Source organism: Hoplias malabaricus, chromosome 7, assembly GCF_029633855.1.
Source record: "Hoplias malabaricus isolate fHopMal1 chromosome 7, fHopMal1.hap1, whole genome shotgun sequence".
Classification (NCBI taxonomy): Eukaryota; Metazoa; Chordata; class Actinopteri; order Characiformes; family Erythrinidae; genus Hoplias; species Hoplias malabaricus.
In genome coordinates this window covers 28,511,934-28,525,472 of record NC_089806.1, presented here as the reverse complement: position 1 = coordinate 28,525,472, position 13,539 = coordinate 28,511,934, and the positions used below count along the sequence as shown (strand labels likewise).

The 13,539-nt window shown below is 36.7% G+C and overlaps 1 protein-coding gene across 7 annotated transcripts in view; it reads left to right on the top strand.

Annotated features, from left to right (window-relative positions):
• The window catches only part of nrxn3b (neurexin 3b), a 325,560-nt gene that overhangs the window by 200,336 nt on the left and 111,685 nt on the right, over positions 1 to 13,539 (top strand). For 4 of the 7 annotated variants that reach the window (XM_066677967.1, XM_066677969.1, XM_066677965.1 and 1 more), the window contains 2 exons: positions 884 to 910; positions 3,013 to 3,132. In XM_066677967.1, the coding sequence (XP_066534064.1) occupies positions 884 to 910; positions 3,013 to 3,132 (147 nt within the window). The remainder of the gene's footprint in view (positions 1 to 883; positions 911 to 3,012; positions 3,133 to 13,539) is intronic. The other 3 variants (XM_066677970.1, XM_066677968.1, XM_066677972.1) reach the window with 1 other exon arrangement.

Below are 13,539 nucleotides of genomic sequence, written 5' to 3'. Positions count from 1 at the left end.
GTTTGGTGGCTCTGTAACCACACAAGTGGCAATGCAGCCTAAATGAAGAATGTAGTTGTCCCCCGAAGACTTAATAGCATTTACAGTGCCCTTGCCAAACTGAATTTGTTACAGCGTTTAACCAATCAATCCTAACCTCACATTTTGCGGGGTAGAAACACACCTTATATAATCAGCTTTGTAACTCTTGAATGTCTGAATGCGTCTGTGAGCTCCGTATACCGTTAGAAAGCGCAGATCCTACCGTTTCTAAAAATAGCGCTCTTATCGCGGTGCTGTGAAGCCTCTGGGAGTAATCCAGTGTGAAAAACCACCTAAAAATCAAAGTGCTCCTTCAAAATTTGTGTGTCATGTTCGTCATGAAAGATTCTAATGATATTCGCTATAATCAGAAATAAAGACGCTGCAAAGGAACAAGAAAGACGGCGTTTACTTTCAGTCTTGTTTTGACTCAAATGATGTCATCTCACGCTGTCTCTGGGCAGAAAATTATGAGCCATCAGCAAAAACATATTCCTATTATTGATTTATAGGTTTTTAAGGTTTTTGTAGGTTTCACATCAAATAATACTGCATTAGATCAACAAATATAAACTAAAGCTTAAATAATTCTTTACTGTGTATTTTTAACTTTAATAGCTATATACATAGGGTTCATAGGGCTATGTCAAGCGTTTTATAAGCCTAAGTAATCCTGAAGGATATGAACCCTGTCTTCATAGCCGCCACACTTTTCTCCATTCCTTTCCTTATTCATTGTACAAAGCATTTCTGTTCTGTCATCTTTCAACACACACACACAAACACACACATGCATATACTTCACCTTTCCCATTTACTAACCTTGCTTTTCCCCTTTCTTTTTAACCTCTCGCTACTTCAGTTGGTTTCACCAAAGCTGATTTGCAAGGTAGAAGGTCTTTTACTGCATAGAGAATATCATACAGACACATGTGCAGAATGCTGGCTGCATTGTGGCATACTTTATGTTCAAGATGAGCAATGCAATAGTGAATATACATTAAAAACATATTTTGGCAAGCAAGACAGAAATAATTAAGAAATATTTATGGTACAATATTTTTGACAGGTTATGTGCTTCTAACCAGCTAGTGTTCTACAATATTATTGCCACTGTTGGTATGTCTTTGTTAATTATCAGACTCAACTTGCATTGAGAAAAACACGTTATAGTCAGTCCAAGATTTCCTGTTTGATAGGAGTGCAAACATCAACTGTGAGCAAAGGAAATTACAGAATAAATTTGAGATAGAAAGACAATGGGTATAAAAACACCTTCAAACATCCATCTATCCTACTACAACAAAACAGATACTTCACTAGTACTTGTCATGTTTTTTCTCGACAGAAAATTTGTCATATAGTAATTGAATTTAAGATTAAGTAAAATTGAGTTCTCATTGCCATTACCTCAACATATTAAACATCCTCACTTTCTTCATAATGGTCCATATCCTTTAAAGTTGCATATTTAATTCACGTCTGTATAAAAAATTAGTGCATTTACATTCTGCTGACATTTTTGTCCTCAGTTCCATATTTGGTGTCAGTACAAACAAAATGTCATATATGTGTGCATTTCAGTATATATTTTAACAAACTGAATATAAAGGAACAGAATCATCTAATAATATCAGTTACAAAACACCATAAAATCATTGAGATATTTATTAAAACAATATAAAAAGATATTTCTTATTGAGTTTCTCTCAATAAACATTTTATATATTTCAGATTTTCATTTTAACAAAAAGATGAGTGTGATTTTTTTTCCTGGTACATAAGTGTAATAAATAAATTAGAACTTTTTAAAACAGTTTAACAATTAAAAAAAAATGTTTTGTTTAGTCCTCAAAGCTAAATATCTTCCCAAACAATTTGAAAGGTTTGCCAGAAATTACCCTCTGCTTTAAACTAAACTCAATCATTAGAATCTGGTGTTGCTTAATCATCACTTTGTTTTATGTCATCTTGACCTCAATCAAATATTGTTTTATTTATTTTTTAGTCACAACCTGTCCCCCTCTAGCACAGACAGATTTCCAAATAAGGAGTTGTTTTGTAGATAATTGTTATTTTGTAGACTCAGAACAGTTTATATTTGTTCTCACATCTTGCACGTAACTATAACGGGATAATATGGATACCAGAAGTCATTACATATTTTAAGAATTTGATTTTCAATAATTTAATATAGATATTCTTCTTTCAATATTCTATTTATTTTTATTAGATTACTCTTATATTCTCAGTGCAATATGAAGCAGATAAAATGAAAACAAAGACTTTTTCTCATTTACTAAGGTTAGCAGTCATTCAGGGTGGAACAGTAAGTAGATCTGTCTAACTGCAGATAGCATCTACTCAGAGGGCCTTGTTCAAACTGTGTCTGTTATAGTGCCTTTTTTGCACTTGTCCTGGTTATTATTTAATTTTTGTATTTGTTTCTTTTTCTTCTTCTTCTAAAAAGCATGTAGTGCTATGATTAACGTTAAAAAGAGAGCATCATATTTCTTTAAAATTCCTATAAAAATGCTCCTAAAACTGCAGGGTTTTACTTAAACTCTTGAAGATCTTATGGTTGTGTATAGTGTTATTTGAAATGAGTTTGGCTGAATTATGAATTGTGATTACTATTCCATCTTTGGAGATGTGTGAGATCATTCAGCCAGAGTGGAATGAAAACACATCTGGTTTGAATATCCCTTTGTAGAAAAAATGCATACATTTACAATGATGTGTGCAATAATTTGCTTGTCTCATTTCTATTTATTCCCTAAATCTTGTGAAATTTGTTTTTTCAGGAGTTGTTTTATTTTTTAAAAATTTCAGATGTGTGGGGTTATTTTTTTCCCCAAGTGACCTTGTTGCATGCTAGTGCTCCATTGACCTTTTTTTTTTTTTTGGATATGCATTGTTGCATGGAGACCACACTTGTATATTCTTGTCCCAGTTGTTGTAGGTTTAATGTTCATCTCTATGCCATGCCAGGTCCCAGTACTACATGTCAGGAAGACTCCTGCAGCAATTTTGGAGTGTGTATCCAGCAGTGGGAGAACTTCACTTGTGACTGCTCCATGACGTCCTACTCTGGCCCAACATGCAACGATCGTGAGTAAACCGGCTGCAGCTTCTTTTGCTCTGTTTCACTTAAAACTTAAAAATAAACAATGTGGATACTTTAAACTTGCACAACACATCATCAGAATCCCTGTCCTGTCTTTAATTTGGTGTTCTTGGCACAGAATGAGGACAGACTGGTTTCATATAGGGGTTTAATCTTAAAGCTGCAATATGAAGTTAGGATGTTTTTGACAACTAAGTCTTTGACAACTAAGTATATTTTTCATTCATAGTTGTCATATTTAACACTTGGAAGACATAGTAATCTTAATTATTTCTTTTTGACATAAGTAGCCCATTTATATATGATGCCAAAACAAGCACAGCTTCAAGGACCAGAGGTTTTGGGTTAGAGTGTCCGTAGGTGTAAGAGTGTGGGTGGCTGTGAGAGGTGTGTGGCACCCTGTCCAGGGTGTTTTTTATTATTGTGCCTAGTGATTTAGGGTAGGCTACAGAAACACTGTGCGCCTCATCTAGATAGGCTGTTACAGAAAATGAATGAATAAATATTTAAATGTTGTACTGCGTTGTATTGCATGTTATGCAACTGTGCATGAAATCTTGTTTTTCAAAAGGATAAAAAAGTAGTAATTTTGTGTTTTTTGTAGCATTTACATCAAGTAATACATTTTGACTCCCACATTAAATAAATGACAACCTCAAATAAACCTTAAAACCTTACAAGGACTGCCAATATATATAGACAGCCAACATAAAAATTCCACATAAAAACACTTAATATTATTAAACTTCCATCATAAGTGAACATTTCAAATAAACAGACACCTTAAATAAACAATGCCACCTTTAAAGGACAACAATTATATTTAGACTGCCATGTTCAATGAAATGCTGATGTAATTTCACGTTCCGCCTGCCACATTTATCTGGCGCTTCCTTAAATCAGTACCTTATGCTTTTATACCTGTGTATTAGGCTCAAAGTGTATGAGCCTGTGTGTATTGTTTGAGTGTGTGAGAGTTGTAGTTAAATGTCAGTGTTCTAGAAAGATCCACTTTCAAAAATGACAACCTTAATTAAATGACCACCATAAAAACCTTGCCACATTAAAAATACAGCCATTTTATTTAGACTCTGACCTTAAAGAATCTTCCACATAAAACAAATGATCACATATAAAAGACTGAAATTATGCTTAGTCTGGCACCTTAAAATGAATTCCACATTAATTATATGTCCCCGTCCAAAGTAAATGTCCTGCTAAATGTACTGACCAAGGGCTGGATGGCCCATAAGCTCCTCCATGTATAGACAATACTGCAGGACTGAAGGAGGGGAAGGAAGCCGTGCACATTCTCTCCCTGGTGTGTGTGAAATGTGCCCATTGTAACATTATTGTCCAAACATGCTGTAATGTATATCTATGGGGGGATTTTGCACGATAATCATACAGAAACCATAACTCGGATTGTTCCAGAAAGTTGTTTTAAAATGTAAAACAAAAATTGGGATTTAATTTTCTGGTTAATGCTTTCAATGACATGTATGAAAAGAGAATAAAACAGAGCAAACATGGTCAGGTTGGATACACGTTCTTTTAACCATTCTTTTTCTGACCCAGCACTCAAGAAGAATGGATTTATTAGCATTTGTCACTGTGATGTTTTTGGAAAAAGTTTTCTGATGTGGAATATTTTAACACCATCCACCACGTCTGAACATTTTTAGAAGAACTACCTGGCAGTGATGCCAGGTGGCGCTCCTGAACCGCTTTTAAACTCAGTTCAACTCTGAACGGGAACAGAGTTCTTTAGAGCATGAATTCAGCTCTCACACCATATTGTTTTTCTCATTTTTTTTCTATCACTATTAAACATACACCTGGCAGCGCATACAATGTTACTTTCCCATTCTCAAGTGTTGAGTCAGTACCACTATAACTAGGAAGTGAGATTTGCTTAGAGTAAGTTAGTGCTCACCAATTCTTAAAAATGAACAACTATGTTTCACATGATATGTACCTTAAGTTTGTATGATAGACCATTACTCTTGGTTAGTCAGAGGTGGAGAAAATTTCATCAGAGGAGGCAGAAAAAAAGGCGTGCACTGAAGATATGTTTGAGCAGCTATAGCTCAGTTTAAAATACTCTTCACTTTTTACTCTTCACTTTCACTTTTTTTCACTCTAACGGTATTTTAGTGTTTTTTTTTTCACTTTATTGTATCATTTTAATTGTTTGAATAATTTTGATCATGTATTTTCTTTTATTGCACTATTTTAATAGTGTTAAATGACTTTTATAATTTTTTACTCTTGCTTTTAATTTAACTGCATATTATCTATTAAATTATCGTTTCACTCTGTAAAGCCCTTTGAATTGCCCTTGTGTATGTTACGTGCTCAATAAATAAACTTGCTGTGTCTTGCCTTTAGGTTGTTTATTAATTAGCCAACTTGTCTTATCAGCCTCAAACTAAAACTGTAATGTCATTACATAACACTAAGTAAATGAATGAATCTGACGTTTCATTGTAGCCTATACAGATATCCCGATCATCAGAGCAAATAATACAAAACTATACAGCCCATTCACAGTTTTCAGATTTCAAAGTAGGAAACTACTTTTGGTTCCTAATTCCAATGGGAAAACCACTGACTAACTGTAGTGCAAAGACAGAAGACAACCAAACTGCAGTGTCATAGCTTTAAATATGAATTAATAAATATGCCTGTGCACAGATGCAGTGATCTTTAGCAATTGTCCATAACTAACCCCAAAAAGTGACAGAGTATACAGTCCATATATGACAATTGAAAGACAATAGCAACATTGACATCAATGTATGTAAGCATATCAAGAGACACATTAAGTAATTTCATGAAAAATCTGAAATTTGAGAACAAAAAGCAACTTATTCAGTAGCAGTCCAGATGGTAGCCTGGTAAACAGGTGTGCTCAGTGATTGCAGTCTGCTGTGAGTTTGAGTCTTTATCAGGTACCAAGACTGGTAAATGTGAGGGGGGTAAATCCATTTTTATTGTAAAAAATATCTGTAATGCAGACTCCATATTCGGTTATATGTGAAAACTTCAGAATTACTTTCAAACTCTTACACTTGAAGCAGAACAAATAATTGTGTATTCTTCTTTCAGTGTAAACTATTTAATTAAGTAATACCAATTTTAGTGCATTGTAAAATAGTTCAGTCCGTTCAAAGAAATAAATAAGTGGTAACAAAAAAATTAACTACTTTGGAATCAGCCACTGTTTACAGCATGAACCAGGAAAGACTCTACATCTGTTTACTATAGCTTGAGTGTACGCTGGTCAACCCATGAAATTTGTTTTTCTGCCTGCTCTGATGAAATTTTCTCCATCTCTGACTAACCAAGAGTAATGGCTTATTATACAAAATTAAGATGCATATCATTTGAAACATAAATGTTAGCTAGTTTTTAAGAAAAGGTGAGCACAAACTTACTCTACGCAAACCTTGATTCTTAGTTATAGTGGTATTGACTCAACACGTGATAAATATGTTACTGCAATAATGTTCTAATATGTAATATGTTCTAGCAGATTATCTGTCTGTTTAACAGTCTGTTAAATCCAGTTTAAATTATACCTAAAACAAAGATGTAAGTTCCCCGTGTTTCAACTTAGTGCTTCTCCATCATACTTTTGCTGCTGCAAAACAAATCCCTGTAGGAGAGGACGTGAATGCCATTGGCTGCATTAAAAAATGATGAACATCTAACTCTGGCTGGTGATTGGCTTAATGAAAAGTTACTGACATCAAGACTTGCTTGTGTAATTGGCTAAAGTTGAAAATGATTGACATATGCTCCACCCTTTACTCACACCCACTGGCGCTCTGGCCTCCAGAGACACTTCTCAGAGCTGCTGCATGGTGATGACAGGGGCCATAGGTGTGGTGTGAAGGTACAGAGTGTAACAGATACTGGGAGTAGAGGGTAGATAACTGGTCTCAGGGCAGGTGAGCAGGAACGTCTGGCAGCCATTCTTCCATCAGTGTCACCCAGACCAGAGGGCAGTCTTTAACTCAAAAGGCATAGAGAGGGTGGCATTAGTTCAGTTTGTATTGATGGATTATAGAGCATATTAATAATGTCTGAGTGTAGCGAGAAACACTGGCATGCTGCAATGATGGCATCCCCCACTCCACTGTCATCAAACCTGAGTGAATGTGTGTGTGAGCAGTGGGACAACAGCCCGACAACAGCCCTAAAGGGGATATAACTAAAGGGGGAATAACTAAAAGCCACACAAGCAAGTTTTCAAGATTTCAAGTTTTTCAAGACGTAAAACTGAGTCCCAAACATTAAATGTAATTTTATTGCACATATGTAGCTATGTATGAAAAAAACTTTTCCACCTGCTGAAGTCTTCTGAAATCTTATAAAACTAATAGAAAGACTCCTGTGACCTAAGTGCACGTGATGGTTTGTAGTAGAAAAAAGTTATTGCAAGTATTCAGGGGCAAGACCATGAAAGGCTTTGTATGTCAATAAAATAATTAAAATCAATATGAAATTTAACTGGAAGCCTGTGCAATGATGATAGAGCTGATAAAACAATATCATAATCTTGGTTAATGCTTTTCAATGTTTGATGGTCTATAATAGTTGTATAAAAACCTCCAAATGCAGTTTGTCATGTGCATAGAGAGACAGAGAGAATGCTTACCATATCATGGACCAATTTAAAAAAAAAAACATTTATAGACACTGGGGCTTCATAAACATATTAGAAAAGTATGGAAAGCTAATAAAATGGTGAGGAAACATTTCAGAACTTTCAAAACACCCACAGAATTTTCTTAAAGTTTTCTTTGATTAAAAACTTATATATTGCCTTTACTCGGTTCAGCAGTTACATTTTTTTTCTGTTTCTGTTACCTTTTCTTTTGTTTTGTATTTTGTTTTAAATTATAATATTTATAAATTCTAACTGAGTGAAGAGTTGTTTAAATCAGTGGTGCTCAATTCTTGTTTGCATTCAATGTCAAATTTAGCACTTTCTATTTTAATCTTTAGCTGGCTGTATTCATCTGAATGCATTGCTGGATTTTTTTTTTTATATATTCTTATTTATTCATTTTTTTAACAGAATGAGCCTTCATTTCCCTTGTGAAGGTTATTTTGTCTCCAGGATTTTCTTGTCCACACCTATAATATCACACATTGTTTTTACAGCTGACATTTTCAGATGTTTAATAGTTAGTAAATGAAACTGGACGCTGAAATCATTTAGATTAAGGCTGTCTGTTATTTCATTCAGGGGGTGAGTAAAGACTAAAAACAATGAGCTAATGCCTCTAGGGTCTGTGCCTTGAAATGATTTCATAGGTATGTCAAAAGGAACAGATGGACAGGTCGGAAAAGTTGTCATTTATACTGGCATTAATGCTGGAGTGAAAAACAATACACATCACCAGTAAATGTCTAAAAGCTTTGGTTTTATTTAATGTAACAAAAAGTACAGTGGTATGCTTAAATTATTCATTTTAAAGGTTTCCAAAAAAGATATGACTAATTATCTACAGATCATACAAATAAATTGTATTTTGTACAATATAGTGTTGCAATATGTTAGGTGAAAAATATTGTCAGTAAAAATGGAGCTTACCCAAAATCAATGAAAGTGAGACAGGAACATATTATGAATGGGGTGTTAGGGCACTGCACATTCACATATTCCCCACCCTCTCTCTCTCTCTCTCTCTCTCTCTCTCTCTCTCTCTCCCACACACACACACACACACACACACATCTATGAACAGTTTTACATGGCAAATCCTCCCCTCAATCTATTATGTTTTCAATCTACAATAGAGCACTGAGTAGCCTTTTTATTTTGTTTTCTTTTCCTTGAGAGACCAATGCTAAGGCTTAATATTTGATAACTACATAGAAAATGTGTTGTATATGGAGTAATATACGTAATAAAATTATATTGTGGTATCTTATTATGATATGGAATTTACTTATTGTCTTGTGTCAATAGAACCATTTCATATCAATTAACAGTGTGTAGCTAGATATACGAAACCATATTTGATTTAGGTGGACACAGGTGAATATGGCAGGGCAGCATGGTGGTGCAGCAGGTAGTGTCACAGTCATACAGCTCCAGGGACCTGGAGGTTGTGGGTTCAATTCCAGCTGTGTAACAACAGTAATGTGCCACATTTAGATAATTATGTAGTATGTATGTATGTACAGCTTAGTGTTATTGATCAGCTGTTAATGAATATGATAGCATGAGGAAATAATCTGTTAGAGTGTCTGGTAGTTTTGTGTACAGTGTTTTGTAACGCCTGGCAGAGGGAAGGAGCTGGAATAAATTTTGTCCAGGGTGTGAGGAGTCCAGGGTGTGATAATTTTCTCTGCCCATTTCCTCTTTTTTGAAGTGTACAAGTCCTGAAGGTTGGTCAAAGGAGCACCAATGATTTTTTTCAGCAGAAGTGCAAGAGACAGGTTCAATGATCGCAAAGTAGACCTGCCTCAACAGCTCTATGCCTCAATGCGGCTCTGGCTTGCAGAGAGGAAAACATTGACTGTTGTGTGTGCATATGCACCGAACAGAAGCTCCGAGTATTCGGCCTTCTTGGAGGTAGTGAGTAGAGTGCTCGAGAGGATTCCATGCACTGACTCTATTGTTTTACTGGGGGACTTCAATGCTCATGTTGGCAATGACTGGGAAACCTGGAGAGGAGTGATTGGGAGGAACGGCCTGCCTGATCTGAACCCGAGTGGTGTGATGTTTTTGGACTTCTGTGCTAGTCATGGTTTGTCCAAAACAAACACCATGTTCAAACATAAGGTTGTTCATAAGTGTACTTGGTACCAGAGCATCCTGGGCCAAAGGTCAATGATCGACTTTGTGGTCGTGTCTTCTGACCTGAGGCCATATGTTTTGGACATTCAGGTAAAGAGAGGGGCTGAGCTGTCAACCAATCACCATCTGGTGATTGGTGATGAGTTGCATCAGATCGCAGAGAAAGCTACCATACAGACCTGGTAAACACAAATGTATAGTGAGGGTGTGCTGGGGAAAGCTGGGTGTATTTAATTTCTCAGCAACCCAAGATGGTGGATATTGGGGATGAGGGAAGCTGTCAAGCAGAAGAAGGAGGCTCTTCAGGCTTGGCTGGCTTGGGGAACTTCTGATTCTGCGGATGGGTACTGGCAGGCGAATAAGACTGCAGCTGTGGCAGTTGCTGAAGCAAAATCCTGAGCATGGGAGGAGTTTGGAGAGGCCATGGAGAATGACTCCCGGGCAGCCTCAAAGAAGTTCTGGAAAACACTCCAACAGCTCAAGGGGGGAGGGGGGACACTGTCCAAGCTGTGCTCAGCAAGGATGGTGAAACTCTGAACTCGACTGAGTATATTGTTGGGAGTTGGAAGGAGCACTTTGAGGAACTCCTTAACCAGAGAGACATGCCTCCTGAGCAGGAGGTAGGGCCAGAAGTGTTTGGGGGGTCGGATTCCATTTCCTTGGCTGAAGTAACAGAGGTGGTGAAAAAGCTTTGCAGTGCCAAAGCTCCAGGAGTGGGTAAGATTCGCTCAAAGTTACTGAAGGCACTCAATACCGTGAGCCTGTCTTGGATGACATGTCTATACAATATTGCATGGAATGGTACCTTTGGATTGGCAAAGAGGCTGGTAGTTCCTATTTTTAAAAAAAGGGACCGGAGAAAATGTGCCAATTATCATGGCATCACACTTCTCAGCCTCCCTGGGAAAGTCTATGCCAAGGTGCTGGAAAGGAAAATTCGTCTGATAGTCGAACCTAGGATTTTGGAGGAACAATGCGGATTTCGTCCTGGCCATGGAACTATGGACCAACGTACTTTTTCACAGATGATTGAGGGGGTGTGGGAATTTGCTACACCACTCTACACATGCTTTGTGGATTTGGAGAAGGCATATGACCGTGTTCCCCAAGAGATTCTGTGGGAGGTGATCTGGGAGTATGGGGTGTCATTGTAGCTCCGGTGAGCTGTATGATCCTTGTACTTGCAGAGTTTCAGTTGTGTTCGCATCCTTGGCAGTAAGTCAAGCTTGTTCAGTGTGGGCATTGGACTCCATCAGGGCTGTGCCTTGTCTCCACTCCTTTTCCTGATATTCATGGACAGGGTGAGAACCTACCCCAAGTGAAGGAGTTCAAGTATCTTGGGTTCTTGTTCAAAAGTGATGGGAAGAGGGATAGTGAGATTGACCATAGGTTAGGTGCAGCATCTGCAGTAATGCGGTCACTGCACCAGACTGTTGTGGTGAAGAAAGAGCCGAGCCATAAAGCAAAGCTGTCAATTTACTGGTCAGCTCTCAATTTACTGGGCTTCTTTGCTCACTCTGCTGTCACCGCAACCCTGAAATGGACAAGCGGAAAAGATGGTGAGAGATGAGATGAGAGTGTAATTCTTGAAAAACAACAAAATGTTATTGGTGGTCTATGTTCTTTGGTGATAGATCATCTAATATTTATTTTTAAATAAAATGAACAAGAAAAACACTGATGCCGTTGTTATGCATTATGAACAATTTTTTTTTTCATTTCTGCATTTATTAGTCCTGCCCTCCATATTTTCTGTACAGCACCAATGCTTCTCCAGACTTTAGCTGATATTGAGCCAAGGGGAATGTGTAAATGATATTGACTACATGATAAAACCGATATATTTCTCATAATATACACTGGACAGTGTTATTACAACCATAAACTATAACTTTGGTGGTACTCTAGCCATTATAACCACACAACAACCACAGAAAACCACTTATTACCAAAATCGATGTCCAACACTAAAAAGTGAGCTAATCCAGCTAAATTTAACAGTGGCAAACCCTGGCTCACTGATCAGTATCTCTCAAAAACCTGATTATTACACTTGTTCTTGTTCTTTCCCTCAATTTGTCTTCCTTGCTCTCTCTGCCATAATGTCCATACCAGGAATACAGAGCTGGATTATTCTTGTAGCTAGGTAACCACCAATGAGATTTCTGCTGTAAGGTGTTACACTTTTCTAGCGAGAGCCCTCCGCCTCATGATTCAGAAGTTGATTAATCCAGTAAACCAGCAGTGGACCTGGCATAGCAGCCTCAGAAATTCTATTTCTGTTATTGCTCCGTGGAACATCACAATCATTTTGAAGCTGTAATTTTAAAGTAGAAAACCTACATTTTGTTTCTTTCATTCAAGTGTTCTCTTGATTTAACAAATCCATACAATCAAGAACAATAGTTCTTCAGACTAGCTTGTTCTTCACTCTAGTTCCCAACACATCAGCTAATTTTTAGAAAAACCTTTATTTATGTATTTATTTTTTATATTTATTGTAATTTTATATAATTTTATACAAGCACCCCAATTATTGAGAAGATTAATTATTTTAAATTTAATAAAAATTTTCATTGTAAATAAATTATAAATAACTAAAAGTAATTAATTTTAAATAATAATAGTATACTCTCAGAAAAAATGGTACGTTACAGGTACATTTTTATCTCTGAAGGGGTAAATGTACCTTTAAAGGTAGAAATTCCAGTTATGTTCCCTTTAGATGCATTATTATTCTCTTCTCCAGAAGGAGAGGTGAATATTTGAAAGTTTAATTATATATAAGTCCTGCATATGAAATGGGTCATATGAAATCAAGAGAATTCTGTATTTTATTTTTCTGCATATTTCCTTATGTGCATTTTGATTATTCTGTTGGTGTATATATGTGTTTTAAAATTTAAGTCCATTGTATTTATGCAGGGGCGGCACGGTGGTGCAGCATGTAGTGTCGCAGTCACAAAGCTCCAGGGACCTGGAGGTTGTGGGTTTGATTCCTGCTCCGGGTGACTGTCTGTGAGGAGTTGGTGTGTTCTCCTTGTGTCTGTCTTCCTCTGATTTTCCTTCCACGGTCCAAAAACACACATTGGTAGGTGGATTGGTGACTCTGAAAGTGTCCACAGGTGTGTATGTGTGTGTAGATCACCCTGCGACTGACTGGTGCCCCCTTCAGGGTATGTTCCCACCTTGTGCTTTTTGTGTCTGTTTAAATTAGGCAACAGAGAGGGAAAGAACAATAAGGGCAAAATTTTGGAGAGCCTTCTACTTGCACTCATCTTTGATTTTATGTGTACACATGAGGATTTTACAGTATATAGTTTATGTTTTGTCAGTAGTTACCTATGTATTTCAAATATATCAGGTTGCATTAATATTTAGATGTGCCCTCACCTATCACATAATAGTTTGTTTGATGCTTCCATTGCCATTTTAAAAAATGAACGCACTCAAACGATTTTGGGGAATGGTTGGACTTCCGATGTTGGTTAGTTTAGCAATGCATCGTACCATGTTAGTTCAGTGCTAGGCTCTGTCATTGGACAGGAAATATACTATATACAACAGATTG